Source organism: Malaclemys terrapin, chromosome 14 (assembly GCF_027887155.1).
Source record: "Malaclemys terrapin pileata isolate rMalTer1 chromosome 14, rMalTer1.hap1, whole genome shotgun sequence".
Taxonomy (NCBI): domain Eukaryota; kingdom Metazoa; phylum Chordata; order Testudines; family Emydidae; genus Malaclemys; species Malaclemys terrapin.
The window spans coordinates 39,481,889-39,497,924 of NC_071518.1; the positions used below are offsets into that span (position 1 = coordinate 39,481,889).

The window sequence follows — 16,036 nt, forward strand, 5'->3', positions numbered from 1 at the left end:
TGCTCAGCCAGATAGACACAGGAAATCCAAAGAACTGACAGACTACGGTTATGCACTCAACAGCCAAGTCATTAAAACAATTTAAACTGTTAAGAAAATCTCATGGTTTTATTATTGTATAATGTAGCATTGAGACATCTGAACAAATCAGTATCTGGGCTGTACAGGCTGCTGTTCTTTCCTTTCGTTTCTTTGGGTTACTAGAGCAACTGGTCAGTACATAAAGACACAACCTTTTGCATTATGGATCCTTTCCAAGGCATGCTGGTACAACACACATTTCTCTTGTCAAATGCAGCTAAGTCTAACTTCCAAACATCATGCACAAGAAACTCATCTAGTGACACAACGTAAACTTGGCAGAAGGGCAGGTCATGGATCTTGCTTGCTCGCTCACTGCAGTGTTGCAGGTTTGTGTATGATATTTGGAATGTTCCGTGAGTGTGAATATATCAGTAAAGGAGAGGAGAAAGAGAAAGCACAGGTGCCTTGGGGGTACCAGCTCAGCCGTAGTTGTGCAGTGCTAGCCTGAACATGTCATTGGTGCAAACCCAGGCGTCATTGATGTTCTTTAATATAAATATCTGGTGGAATCCTATGATAGGATCTTCGTCAGCCTATGGAGAGAGGGGGGAAAAAAGATTTTTAAAACATCTTCACTATGTCAAATATATTCAAACACACGTGGAAACAAGATTCACCAGCTGATTCCAACAGTGAGGTCATGCTCTACAATGTACCTTACACCTCCCAACAATACCATTCACCTTTAAGATAGCCAGGGATTTCTCCTCTTAGATGCTCACACCATATTTTCAATTCAGTGACGTAGGATTTCCTCAGTGCAGCTTACCTAAAGCCAGAGTTTCTCTAAAGCCACTGGAGATTTAGCACAGATTTATTATTGTTACAGCAGCACTTGCCTCCTACAGATAAAGATGCAACTGCACTCACACAAACTGATGGTTTCAGCAGTTCTATTTATTCTGGCCCCAAAAGAATAGCCCAGCAACAAACTGAAATAGTCATTTGGTTAAGTGTAAAAAAGCCATATGAAAGTCAATGAAGTAATGCATTATGTTAAAATAAACCACAATCTGGTAAGAAGTTAGTTTGTGATGTAACTGCCATGCTGGGGGCTGGCCTCAGAAGGGAGTTTCCATTGGAAGTCAGCAGCAGTAACATGGCCTAAAGATGTAGCACCCTGGTGATTTAGGGAGAAGGTTCCAGAGGGTGGACCACACGGAGCTGACTGGTTACAAGTTACTAACTCTTCTCTTTGTTTCCAGTTGCTAGTCTACATTAAGAAAAGCTAAATACGTGAAGTACCATCATAATGTTACTTTTCCATGTAAGCAATTGCTGGAGTTGCCATGGGATGTCCTGGGATGACGAATGAGGTGTTAAGTATCCATGAGGATCTTTATAAGATGTGGTTTACATTAAAATGTTTCAAAAACCCAGATTTGGGGTATTTAATGCCAGGTTATAAATAATCAGTAACTGAAACTGTTAGTTTGGAAGGCACTACACTCAGCCTACACACATAATGCTCTGCCCACCACAACCTCAAGAACTTTGGCTAAGTCTTGCAGTCACGTATACCTGTCTTCAGCAGCACTGCTCCTGACCAGGTTGATGGGTCACTTCAAGGTGACCCAAGACCCAACCCAGGGCCAAGTGAAGAACCAAACTAGACTCTCCAACTCAAAGCCCATACCACATGCTTTAAGAACTATGTGTTTGTTAGTATGAGATATCTTTGGAACAGAAACATGCAAGTATTCTTCAGAAAGTGACTTAATACAGCTTTAACCAGACAGGCCAATGGTTCCCTAAGAACCTATTCCCATCTCACAAGAGATGGAACATTCTGTGGCCTCGTACGAGTGATTTCCATCTCTTCTCCAAAGGTTTATAGATATATTTTAGAGCTGCCACAAACAAAAGTTGACACTACTGCTCCATTCTTCAAGATATAAGAGTCTGCATCTTCCCCAACCAATAGCCATGGATCGAGAGCATCAGATAAAATTGCTTTGGCAGGTCTGCAACTCACTATTAAATCAAGTATTTTCTATTCTCTTCTTTTTGAGCATAAATAAGCAAGTAAATCTAAAGGGAATTCCACTGGGAATAGCACTGTAGTAGCTCTGAAGTTCTGAATAGAGACTTCATGGCATCAGCACAGTGTGAACACAGAAACTGCCAAACCAGATTAGACCAATGGTCCAGCTAGTCCCATTATTCTGCCTCTGACAATGGCCAGCACCAGATGTTGCAGAAGAAAATGCTAGAAGCCTACAATAATGGAATATTCCGCCCTTATGGGAAGCATCTCACCTCATTTAGAGATTGGTTTATGCCCTGAAACATGAGGATTTATATCACTCCTAGATTTAACCTATCAAATATAGCTATGGATTTTCTCATAATTCATACAAATATCTAAACCTTTTATGAATCCTAAACTCTTGCTAGTGCTTGATATTTTGTGGCAAAGACTTCCACAGATCTGTTGTGTTCAGTACATAGAGGAGTATTTCTTTAACAGTTTAAAATGCATGCCTTCCAATGTCCTTTGACCATTCCCTATGTCTTTGGGAGAGAACCTCACAAAGGGCTATGAATGAAGCTAAGTGATTACACAGTAAGCGGTAAATTCCATCACTGATAAGAGCTTGTTTATTGGCTTAATTTGGGCTGGGTTTCCATTTCCTGATGGATACTGTTGAGCTGGGATCACTTCTTACCACAATTTAGTCTGTTGTGCCTTTATTATTGGCTGCATGCTACCTCCATGCTAAGCCATGGATTTTAACTGCAGGGTTGGACTAGGTTCTCTTTTTGTGATTCCCCTTTCCAATGGGAAGTGTCACTATGCTGGATTTTGGTACCTTTTCTCTTTGAGGATGTTGAGCATAGTTACACTGCAGTCACTATTATTTAATGATTCAACTAGAGCTCTGATCAACTCTTTCAGAACTAGCTGTTTCAAAAAAATGTAAATTGCTTCTTTAAACCTTTGCTGACCAGACTGACCATAGGAACGGCCATATGGGTCAGACCAATGGTCCATCTAGCCCAGTATCCCCTCTTCCAACAGTGGTGAATGTCACATGCTTCAAAGGGAATGAAAGAACAGGAAAATCATCAAGTGAGCCATCCCGTTGTCCAGTCCCGCAACTTATCTAATTCTTTTTTGAACCCAGTCATAGTTTTGGCCTTCACAATATTCCCAGGCTGACTGTGTGTTGTGTGAAATCTGCTGCCTATTAATTTCATTGGGAGACCCTGGTTCGTGTGGTATGTGAAGGGGTAAATAACACTTCTTTATTCACTTTCTCCACACCTTTCATGGTTTTAGTAATCTCTTTTCCAAACTGAATGGTCCCAGTCTTTTTAATCTCTCCTCATATGGAAGCTGTTCCCTTAATCATTTTTGTTGCCCTTCTCTGTACTTTTTCCATTTCTAATATATCTTTTTTGAGATGGGGCGACCAGAACTACATGCAGCATTCCAGGTGTCAGTGTACCACTGATTTATATAGTGGCATTACGATATTTTCTGTCTTATTATCTATCCCTTTCCTAATGGTTCCTAACATTCTATTAGCTTTTTGACCAGTTTATAGAATGAAGTCACCCATTATTACTGCTTTATTTGATTTTTGTTGCCTCCACATTGTACACAGTATTTTTTCCTGACCCAGAGGCCATTAGTACACAACTCTACTGGCATATTTGTGTAACTTGGCATTTGCATCTCTGCAGACTTGACTGACTGGGCCTCTTCACTCCAATTCTGTCTCATGTTTTAGGGACTCTCCTTAGGTACAGTTCTACTCCCACCACCTCTGCATATGTTCCAGGGACTCTCAAGGTACAGTACTACTCCCAGCAGCACTGCAGACTAATCTGCCCTTCCTTTTTAGCTGGTTACTAGGTATCACCGTGTCCCACTGATTTTTGGAGACCAACCATGTTTCTGTAATACCATTCAGGTCAGGCTTCTCTTCCACTGCCAGGCATTCCACTTCATCCCGTCTGCTTTTTACGCTTCTTGTAAACAGACAGACATTTATCTTTGGTTTTGGCCACCATGCCTATTTTACAGCTGAGCTCTGGCACCCAATTACTGTTCTGGAATGGATCTCTGATCTCATGGCAAAGAACTAAGCTACGTCTACACTACTGACCTTACAGTGGCACAGCTGTACTGCTGCAGCTGCGCCTTTGTAAGGTCTCCTGTGTAGCTGCTCTATGCAAGGGGGAGGGAGCTCTGCCGCTGGCATAATTAAACCACCCCCAATGAGCGGCAGTAGCTATGTTGGCAGGAGACGCTCTCCCACCAACATAAAAGCACCGGTGTGGACAGCACCATCAGTAAAACTTACATCGGTCGGGGGGGTGTTTTTTCACACCCCTGACTGACAAAAGTTCTACCGACAAAAATGCTAGTGTAGACATAGCCTTAATGTCACAGGTTCTTTCAGCTTTTCATCATGTCTTATCTGGCAAGTTTCAAACAATGCTTTAAGTGTTTACCATGCATCACAAACATCCAAGTTTCCCAAGTGATACAAGCTGCATATTCCCTTTTTCAATTGGGCACTTTACATACAGAATTAGTTATTCTAAATTCATTCTGTAGTAATCATTTCTAAAACCACACCCCATAAAGGAGCATTTGGAGAACCACAGATTTGCCATATTGCTTTGAAAATGCACAAGCAACAGCCATGCTACTCAGACACTACAAGATCAATCAAGGTGTAAGAGCAAGCAGAGAGCATGCCTTACTCAGGAAGGAGGGTGAAGACCACCAGAGATGGAGAGAGGGCAGAGGTTAAACGTTGTGGAGGGCTAGCCTGAAGACTTCATTGGTGCACACCCAAGCACCTTGAAAACTTTTCAACAAAAAGGTTTGGTGGAAACCTAGAACTTGGTCATCGTCTGCCTGAGCAGGAGAAAAAAAAGACACGTAACTAGACAGAAACAAGTTCCAAGAACACAGGGTGCCATAGTCATTGCTGGATTTGGCTGAAGCAGGTACAAACTATGGGCCTCAAACGCTGTCTCTGCTTCCTGTCTGAACAAACAAATGCTCATCAGGGAAGGGAGAAGCAGCAAGAAGTGATGGGAACAAAATTAGGATAATGGGAGAATTTAGTTTATCCTTCTCACACTAATTCTAGATGTGTAAATTAATGACAAAATACTAGCCCAGCTACAAAATCTGCTTGCTCATCCTGACCATCGTGATTATTAGAAAGCACCCCTGCCCCCAAGATGAGTTTGAGGCTAGTTTAATATCTGTTTAGGTTTGCCAATGAAAGCGTGACTGATGTACTGTTTCTGCTCAGGTACAGTAAGAATCTAGAGACCCATCACACAATCCTTCTCACACCAGCGCACTGTCCCTTGAGAATGGGAAGTAAAAAGCATTCTTACAGACCACTTTGCTGGTCCATCCTCTTCTGTCTCGTATTCAACGAGATCTAAGGATGTGAGGCTAGGTCCATTAAAGGACACAGCCTCAGAAGCACATGGACAGAAAGTGGAACATCTTATTACTTTTCTAAAGCACTCAGAGGATAACATGTATTCAACAAAATGGAGGTTTTGGGGCTGAAGTATGAGACTTTGAAGCATGCCTAAGGTAGTTAGGAGCACAAGTCCCACTGACATTACTTGGAACCTGTGTTCCTAGGTCATCTGGACACATCTGAAGAGCCCACCCAAAGCCCACAGCAAGCGTGTCTGCTTTTTTAGTCAGCATGTAGCAAACATCTTTCCTTCTGCCCTTCCTGACATTTCAAATGCTTTGTGCCTCACTCAGGTTACTTCAGTGCAGTCCGTGTTTTGGAATGTTTACTAGCAAATGCCTGCACAAAATCGAATTAAAATTGAGAGTTTAAAATCGAATAACGGGTTTGGAAATTTTTGCACTAGTCTCCATGGTGCTTGTAAGTATTTGGCATTATGGTCCTATGTACTAGATTAGGAGCCAGGAGAACTGGGTTCTTTTGCTGGCTCTGTCGCTGATCCGTTCTATGACTTTAGCAAAGTCACTTACGTTCTGTGCTTCAGCTTCTCCCTCTGTAAAGTGGAAAGCGTGATTTTTTCCTCGCTGTAGCATGCTTTGAGATCTACGGATCAGTGCTGTTTAGGAGCTAAATGTTTTTTCAGAAGTTAAAGATTACATCTAAATAACTGGATGCTTGCAGCCCTCTGGCTTTGTTACTGCTGTTTTGGCAAGATCTGAGTATCAATAACGCCACTATTAAATGCACAGACGGATTCCAGTCGACTGTGTCTATTTTTCAGGACTAACAAGGATATTACAGTGCATCAGTTTCAAATGTGTGCGTATTCATAAGTCTTCTGTCCACATGTGACAGCTAACCTGACGGATGGACAGGACAATGGATATTTTATGCATCTGCTTTACTAGGAGAGTCAGTTTGCTAAGCTTCAGCGTAACAAGCACTGATGAGGATTTTCCTTCACGCTAAGCAGAGGCAAATGGAATTCCAGTGACACATAGCACATACAAGGAAGAAGCCAAGGCCAGCCGTCACTGTGTCCATTCAGACCGTGGGTCCAACTGTAACATCTCGTGCCAACATGAGCCCCAAAATGCTAAACCAGGCACGTTTAAACACAGGAGCCCAAGTCTGAAGACTAAGCTGTCTGCCTCCTGCTTCTGTACCCAACATGAACAGAAATGGAGGAAAGGTGCAGACCCTTTGCTACAAGCTACATTAATGGTTTGACTCACTTCACAGGTAAGGGGGAAAAAAAGATGATTCAGTGCTACACCACATGGTGACAGACAGCTGGCAAATGCTTTGTATACGTAAGCAGTGTATATCTGTTAAATATCCACATGCACTGTCCCGTGATCCCTGCAATACTTTGCCTTGACTTGCCAAGTTGTACTTTTCATAGAAGGATAAAGAAGTTAAAGATAAGTTGGATCTATGGCAGGGGTAGATAATAGGCAGCCCGTGGGCCAAATCTGGACAGCCAGATGCTTTTGAACTGACCGTGACATCTTTTTATTTACTTCTTATCATTATTGTTTTTGTAGGATTTTCTCTGGAGTCTGCATTTTGAAAATACCTCGACCAAGAAATATGGACCTTGACAAACAATAATTGCTTACCCCAATCTATAGCATCAAAAAGTGGTGTACGGGATAGGTCCCTAGACTGCATTGTCCATGGTGAGGTCCATCCTACTGCAGAACTAGAAACCTAACAGTTTACAAAGCCTGTTCCTTAAGAAGATTACAGGCAGGATCCTACACCACAGGATTTACCCACAAATACATCCCTGGCTGCAGAACTGTGATCCGCTCAAAAGACAATCCTACCCTTTATGGTGATGAAGATAAACTTGAAAACGTGAGCAGTGTAACTACTGCAGCTCCATCTGCCCGAGATGGCAGAGAACCTGAAAGTGCCTCAGATATGAACGGCCCCCAGTCACCTCAACCAGGGCCCCATGCTAAGACTCAGATTGTCAAATTTAGTATTCCTCCTTCACCACCACCTCCCCCACCCAAACAGAGAGACCTGGAATTCAGCATTTTTGCCATGGAATAGTTATTTGCTGCAGCCAGGTGCCTGACATCTCGCTCTGCAGTTTCCTCACTGGGGTTAAGTTCATTGTTTATACTGCATGTTCGCAGCACTGTTCCATGGAACAAGCTGCAGAGGCTAGTGGACCAGAGCTGGAGTCCAGCTTGCAGCTAGGGACCCAGAAGGATAGGTTGGCCAGCTGGGCTGCCTGTAGAACATGCAGCAGCCAAGGCTTGGGAAGCCAGAGAGATGAACTTCTGAGGTCAGCTCCATGTTCGCCTCCCATCCCTATTCCCAGCCCCACATGAGAGGGAAGCGGTTCTGAATAGGACTGCCTGGGCAGTTGCAGAAGCAAAGGCCTAGGCTACCTGGAGAACGCAGTGAAAAGCACACCCTTGAAAATAATCAATCAATGAGAATTTTCACTGACGAGCCACAGCGTGGGGGGAGGGAGAAGAGGGGGCATGGTGGGAACAGGAGGGACAGGGGGACATAGATGGAAACGCAAAGGGTAATTTGTGATGGTACAATGTAGTTGTTGCTGCCATTTACTATCTGGGCTCCAATTATAGGGTAATTCTTGGTCTTCACTAAAAGAGGAAGACCTGTAGTTTTAGGTTTCAATAATGTCCAGAAGCAGGAGGTGTGAGGCCAAAAGCTGCTCTTCCCCACTACTCAACATGAGCAGGTGGGGCAGATCAGCTCCTTTGGGGGCTCCAGGGGATTTAAATAACTCCGATCCAGCCCGACTCTTTAGTCCATCCCAGATTCTGCTGGAGGTTTGATGACAAGAACACACTGTTTCCAGAGCCATTTGAAGGAGTAAACGTTGACAGTATTCTGTGATGGAAACTGGAGCATGCTAGCCAGAAACTGGATGGACTGGGGATTCTGTTATGGCAGCATGCACTTTCACAGGACCCAACGTGCTTCTGGCACACCTCACTGAATGTTAAGGCAAGTTTAAGATTTCCCAGTAAAGGGCAAGTCCTGGCTTTGGCTAGTTTCTTTAAGGAACTTTATGGCCTCAAGGACAAGACAGCTCTTATTCTAAACAAGAAACCCAACAAATCCTCTCAATCTATGGTCTTCAGGCCTTTGGAAGCACAGCTGTTCCCCCAGAGAGGTGGAGGGCCAAAAGGAGGTTGATTTAGTTCACCAGCACAGCAGAGGTGACAACGTGCGCCGGGACCGGGTCTTCTTGGAGTCGGGTTGCTTGGGAATGCAGCCCAAAGCTGGTGGTAAACTCCATCTAAGGCTAAATACCGGCACGAGACCGATAGTCAACAAGTACCGTAAGGGAAAGTTGAAAAGAACTTTGAAGAGAGAGTTCAAGGGGGGCCCAAGTCCTTCTGATCGAGGCACAGCCCGTGGACGGTGTGAGGCCGGTAGCGGCCCCCGGCGCGCCGGGACCGGGTCTTCTTGGAGTCGGGTTGCTTGGGAATGCAGCCCAAAGCTGGTGGTAAACTCCATCTAAGGCTAAATACCGGCACGAGACCGATAGTCAACAAGTACCGTAAGGGAAAGTTGAAAAGAACTTTGAAGAGAACGTATACATTGTGTGTTCAGGGCAAACTGAAGCCATGTGGGTAAAAATAATCTGGAGTAGCGTTCCCTCTAATTTTTCCCCACTCATGTGCGGAATGAATTTTGTTATGTGCACCAATATGGAGGTGATGTGTGACAAATCACCTCCATATTGGTGCACAGAATAAAATTAATTGGGGGGGAGGCATGAGAGGACTCCCCCCACCCCAGCCCTTTCCCCGCCGGCAGCACAGAGCTCCAGAGAAGGGGCCCCCCTCTCCCCGCCGGCAGCAGTGAGCGAGCTCCCGGAGCCAGGGGAGAGGCCCGCAGCAGCCCTGCACTCCCCAACTTGCTCCCCTCCCCAGTCCCCGCCCACCCCCTACCTCTCTCCTCTCCAGGCCCCTGCTGCAAGGCCCTTTACCGCCTGCCGCGCAGCCACGCAGCTTAGAGGGAACTTAGATCTGGAGTAGCTTCAAGAGAAGGGACCTCTTCAATGCTAGATAGCATGAGCTCACTCAGACGATATTACCATTCCTGAATCAGTTTTGGCCAGAAAGAGGCAGAATAGGATTGCAATAACTCAGATGCAATCCCTGGGGATTTGACCCAAGTGCCGTATCAGTCAGCCCTATTCTTCCCATACTGCGGCTGACTAACCTTAACCCAGCTGCCTGCACAGAAATGAAATAGCCAGGCTCCATTACAAGGACTGTCAACTAATATGAAGGACTACTGGACTGTCCTTGCACTTCCATGGACCAGCTGTACCAGAGGGCAGATGGAGGCATCACAGCCTGCACTGCTAAACTGTATGAACAAGGTAACCAAATTTACACCTTCCTGAAGAATTATGAACCAAGCTGCAATTAAACAGAAACTGCATCAGTTAAGACAGTGGTTCTCAACCCTCGGTATTGGATGCGGCCCACACAACACATTGTGGGACGCATATGCGGTCCACAGTGGTAACTAGGTTGGGAACCACTGAGTTAAGACCTTTCCTGCAGCCAAGACCTTAGTGCGAACAAGAACAGCAGTACATCTAAAAGGCCAAACCAAAGAAGTGATGCTTCACATGACATTGCTGAGGTGCAGTGGTTTTACGAAGGGCTTTTAATCTAGCATGGCAAGCAGTCTCTCTTGGAAATGTTCTACACCAGAAGCATGACACCCCAATGTAGGCATTAACAAGTGCCTCCAAGGTACATAAGCTGTTTTACAAACATCAGATGATTAAGTATCCTGAAGAAAACTTGAGGACATTAACATTTGTTTCCTTGTAATGGAAAGGAGAGTTTACCTTAAGTTGTCCCACAACCATACTGAGTATACAACTGTCAGGCGTGGGCTGGTGGTCTTGTGACGTGATGCTGTGCTGTATTTTTTGAAAAGGAAGGCTCTACAATGAGAAGGAAAAGAACAGGGTGAGCAGATAGGAAGTGTTCCCCTCCTTAGAATACATTATACAATACACATTTCATGTAGGAAATCAGTTAAGTGCAGTGGCATAAGAAGCTGAACTAGTTTGGAAATAGACACAAGTTTACATTCTCAGTGCCACAGAAAGATGCAGGTGGTCAGCAGAAAAACACAGGTACTCAGTTGAAGACTTTCTACTAAAGAACAAAATTAATTTTGCAGAGAAACAAATACTCCATAAGCCCCATCTCAAAATGCAAGTCAGATTTAGCAGCTACCCTTTTAACAAAAAACACTGTCCCTCTGGCGTGACAACCTGGACTTGTTCCTTCCAGCCCTGTGAAATGCTGCAAAAAATCTTCACCAGAGAGGCCCTTATAATTATGTTATTGTAGGTTCTCATCTCAGGGCACGTCTTCACTACCCGCCGGATCGGCGGGTAGCAATCGATCTATTGGGGATCGACTTATTGCGTCTAGTGAAGACGCGATAAAATCGATCCCCGATGGCTCTGCCGTCGACTCCGGAAATCCACCGTGGCAAGAGGCGGAAGCGGAGTCGACGGTGGTGCAGCTGCGGTCGACTCGCCACCGTCCTCACAGCCAGGTAAGTCGACCTAAAATACGCAACTTCAGCTACGCTATTCACGTAGCTGAAGTTGTGGATCTTAGGTCGACCCCCTGCCCCCCATAGTGTAGACCTAGCCTCAGAGTCCCCATTCTCTTCTTCCTTTCTGTATTCCACTTTCTAGCATCTTCACTCCTCTTATCTGTTCCCCTCAGTTATTTCAGACACACGGATATGATGGCAACTGAATACTGCCAAGCTAAATTCAGCTAGATTGACCGCAATCGGCTAACCCATTTTTAAAGGTGTTGAACCTGGTCTCCACCAGCTGCTAAGGAGTGCTTAAAAAGCACTCCCCTTTTTTCTTAATCTAACTAGACAGCGCTGTATGTTCGCTTTATAAATGAAGGGAAGCTCTGTTCAATATGAACTTTCATACTCCTAAGAGCTGTAGTTGAAACAAAAGCTGCGCTAGTATCACTGAGGCAGGTGGCATGCAATTTGAGATCCAATACCCATAGCTCTGCCAGTAAAGACCACAAACTTTTGCTTTCTCATCAGTACAGTGGCTGCCAGCAGAGGGCTCAGAAATGTCAAGTTTAGTCAAATGTACCTGTAGGGAGAGCGTCTTGGTTTCTACATGGGAGGAAATGCTTCCCTTATACTTTGGAAACTGGTGCTTTCTTTTAATATAGTCTGGTTCAGTAAGCACCTCACATGAGAACAGCTGATGAGCACTGGATTTGAGAGAAAAGTTGGGCATGACAATTATACTGTTGGTCTGCAGAAGGGAATACTCTATCTATACCTAATACAGCAGGTTTATTAAGTTCAGCATCATACACAGAACATCTCTGAGGGCACAACAAAAAGCAGCATTTAGTAGCAGGTCAACGAACGCCCATGTTGGTGGCAGTGAATTTGTGCACCCAATGCATGGCAGAGACTCTAGAGAGCAGATGTTTGCCGTATTGGTGATAATGTGGCTACCTGACACCAAGTGCCATGGTTCGGTTAGGCCAGGACATTCATTCAAATCCCCTTGCCCATTTTCCTCTGAGCCTCACTTTCTGATACATTTCCCCAGGCTGAATTGCTGAGATTTTAGCAGAACCCTGCTTGCTTTGCGATGTCCCATAGCTCCTCACCTGGCCCAGCAGACCTAGTGGCTGCTAAGAAAATTTGCAGGAGGTGGATTGAAGCGGTTTCACTGTAAGATGCCATCTGAGTTTATTTTGGTTGCTGGTCCCCTTATATGTGCTGCTGTCTTTTTAGCACAAGTGGTCCTATGTATGGTTATGTGCTTTTCACTTACAAAAATAAAGATTTTAAATCCAAAAACACCTTCTTCAGAAATGCAAGAGAAGATTCATATAAGATTATTCTGTTAGTTAAGGCAATAGACAAGGATTCAGGAGATCTGCATTCAGTTCTTAGCTCTGCCAGACTTCCTGTGACACCCTGGGCAAGTCCCTTAATCTCTGTGCCTGGGGCTATGGCTTCACAGTCTTATTTAGAGTTAGCCATCTCCATGTAAAAAAACCACTCCTTTTTTGCAATGAAGATACAGCCTTCACTCCTGAGCTGTAAAATGGGGGCAACACTACTTCTCTTCTACCACCTTGTTTTTATTTAAATTGCAAACTATTTGTAGCAGGCACTGTCTCTCACTGTGTGTCTGCCACTGGGGCCCTGATCCTGGGCGGTGCCTCTAGGAGCTACAGATAAAAGAGTCACAATTAATAATAAAGGTTTTGCAGACCTAATGACACCTGTGCTACCCTGTTGCCTTTAGTGGATTTGCACCAGTGTAATGGATTGGAACTAAGTAAACAATTCAGTTGATGCACAAGAACGACAGGCCAGGTCCCTCTCAGCTGCGTTGGCTCTGCAGGGCTAACGGGAGCATTCACAAAAGAAATGGAGCATAGAATGAAGATGCTCGGCAGTATCTGCACTCTGCAGGCCCTTTCAGAACACAGGCGTTTAATTCCCAAAACTCAAAATGCTGGAAAACCAGGATAAGGAATTACAGTGACACTTGGCACAGAACACAGACAGTCTTCACCATCCCCTTCCCTAGTGAGTCCTTCTAGGGAAATCACAGGATCTGGCATGTCCCTCAGACTCTGCCAACCAGCAGCAAGTGCTCCCTGAAGTACAGTGAGAGTCTGCTGGCCTGTATGGATAGCAGGGCTGAATGGGAGCTGAGAAGGGCCAAAAGAAAGTGGCAGGGAGAAATAGGGTACTGGTCTGTTCCCAGGTCCTAGAGACATCTCCGCATGGGACAGAGTTAAGGCTGTTTGGGGATATGTTTCTACTCTATATAGAATCTTATCCTGCCCTCATCACCGGAGTATCTGAGTGCCTTCCAGCAGTGGGAGAGAACTGTATGTGCTTAGTTCCTGTGGGAGTTTGTTTCACATTCTTACACTGGCCCTCAAGAAAGCTCCATCTCCTGCACAAACAAGCTTTTCAGTTCTGTGTGGGACATGTCACCTTAATTCAACATTTCCTGACTCTCCCCCACTCGTGTTTTTCCCCATACTGCTAGCCTTCTCGTAAAGGGAACGTTAACTCCACATATCCTGGTGTGCCACCATTCCAGTGCTGGGAATTAGACTCTCCAGGGACACAGCCCAGTGACTGTTGGCAGACACTGCCTATATCATTTTAGGCTGGGTCCAGGGGAATCAGCCAAGGAAGGATCTGCGCTCACAGCTGTTGAAATCTCAGATCAGCACCACTTTCCGTAACTTGCCTGCTAAATGGTGTGTTGAGGGGGGCCGGGGGAGAGGTTAAATCACCGAGCCTCTGATTCACTGAGCTCTTCCTTGAGAAGCCAGAGCCCAACTTCCCCCTCTCCCTCATGGATCAGCCAGGGAAACTCCCCTGCAATGGTGTGTCTACATTTTCATATGCAAGAAAGGTCAGTCAACGGGCCCAGGTTTTAAATGCCAATTGTCTGAGTGTCTGGTGATCACTGTCACTTGTCTGGCCTGGGGATGCCTCCTAGACTGGTCTTCCTGCTCCTACCTGGGAAGCCATCCTGCCTTTCCTTTCCAGTCAGGAACAAGGGAACACCAGGTAAACAGAGGCAGTTTTGTTTTGAATTGGAGAGTCCAAATAGTATAGGATAGAACTGACATGAATACTTCCCAGATTGAGATTTAGTGTTTGAACAACACTCATCAGCATGGTCACGTTCAATTTAACACAAATCCAAGAGAGAACTCCAAAGCCACCCTTTGAAAAATGGCATGTCTATAAAAGCCCTGCTGCAGGCCCACCAGGGTCTGTTGAGCTATCCTACAGCAAAGCCATCTAAGGTGAGAGATTTGGGCTGGAGGTGGAATGGTCAGTTCCGATACCTGCTGAAGTTCACCTTGTTTTTCAAGAGAGTAGCTCTTTTCTAGAGCAACCCACAGCAATAAAACCCCACCCAAATCCCAGCCATTGGAAAACCTCTTCAAGCTTCTGCTGCTCAGAACAGAATCAGTCTACCAAGCCTGGATTCCCAGGGATGCAGACAAATGCTAGGTCCTGTTCAGAGAAGCTCTTTGGGAGAAGGGATTTTTAATCCAGGAACTCCTAAAACTTGAAACTGGGCTGCCTTCCCCATCTCTATTTCCTGTACATTCAAGTACAAATATCCTTCCTATGTGCTTCCAACTCCATCATAGGAGGTCAACAACCAAAGACTATTTCTTGAAGAAACGACTTCCTTTCTAGAGGATCAGGTTGCAGAGTCTTCTGGAGAGTTGTGGAGTAAAGAGAGTCCCACAATAGCAGGACTGTGCAGCACAATCTCTAGAGGAACAGGAGTTTGTGCACTTATAGGCCTTGTATGTGCTAAATTAACTGCATGAGCCACCTTGCAAAACAGAAATTAAGATCTTATGGGGAGTGTAGTGGGGTGGTCACCCGCTCCTGCCTGGGAAGGGTTAAAGCCAGCCCGGCAGAGGGCTGGGGAAGGAAAGACCTGGGCTGATTGGGAGAAGCAGCTGCAGCTGGGCCATGCCCCAATCAGAGCCCAGCTGGCCCTATAAAGGCTTGAGCCAGGAGCAAGGCAACACTCTCGCTCCACATTCAGAGAGAGAAGGGCCTGGCTGCAGGGAGCTAGAGACAGGGTACCTAAGTGGAGCAGGGCTGGGGAAAGGCAGAGGAGCTGGGGAGCTCCAGCCTGGAAAGCCCCAGGCTGCGGCCTAGCATTGGGCCAACAGGTACTGGGGGTTGCAGAGGGCAGCCCAGGGGTAGGCAAAGGCAGCAGGTCCAAACCCAACCTTGCCTGTGATGAGTTGGCCTATACTGCAGTCTGCCCCAGGGAGTGGGTCTAGATGGGGACTGGCAGTAGCCTTACACTGAGGTGAGGTGGGGTTAGTGGGTGGGGGTTCCCCTGGGAGGGGAGACCCAGAGTGCGTGGATACTGCCAGAGGGTAGCACCCAGAGAAAGGGGCACCGGGGTCCAGGGAGGGACACGGGGTCCAAGCGGTAGTGGATCACCAGCCTGCAGAGGGCGCTCCGGGCTGGAAATCTAGCTAATTCCAGGAAGAGACCAGCAGGAGGAACCACAGGGGTGAGTCCGCACCCTTACAGGGAGAATTAACAGCCCACTCTCTGCAGTAAGAAACTGGGATTTTTAGGATTTCAAAAGCACTATTTTCTGGAGTAAATGAACTCCAGAAACTGACAAAACTGGGAGACTGCAGACTTTAGAGATGTACTAGGGAACTTGGTTTTCTAGTGACAAGAGAATTGCATGTTATCTGTTAACAGCAGCAGGTACACCTCTACGCTGTCCTCGGGAGCCAAAAAATCTTACCGCGTTATAGGTTAAACCGCATTATATCGAACTTGCTTTGATCCGCTGGAGTGCGCAGCCCCGCCCCCTCAGAGTACTGCTTTACCGCGTTATATCCGAATTCATGTTCTAG

At 45.7% G+C, this 16,036-nt stretch overlaps 1 protein-coding gene across 4 annotated transcripts in view; it reads right to left on the reverse strand.

Moving 5' to 3' along the window:
- Positions 1 to 80: 80 nt before the first annotated feature.
- NUTF2 (nuclear transport factor 2) overlaps positions 81 to 16,036 on the reverse strand; it is a 55,094-nt gene continuing 39,138 nt past the window's right edge. For all 4 annotated transcript variants that reach the window (XM_054048763.1, XM_054048764.1, XM_054048765.1 and 1 more), the window contains 2 exons: positions 10,417 to 10,515; positions 81 to 617 (listed from right to left, as the gene is read on the reverse strand). In XM_054048763.1, the coding sequence (XP_053904738.1) occupies positions 504 to 617; positions 10,417 to 10,515 (213 nt within the window). In that variant the 3' untranslated portion in view covers positions 81 to 503. The remainder of the gene's footprint in view (positions 618 to 10,416; positions 10,516 to 16,036) is intronic.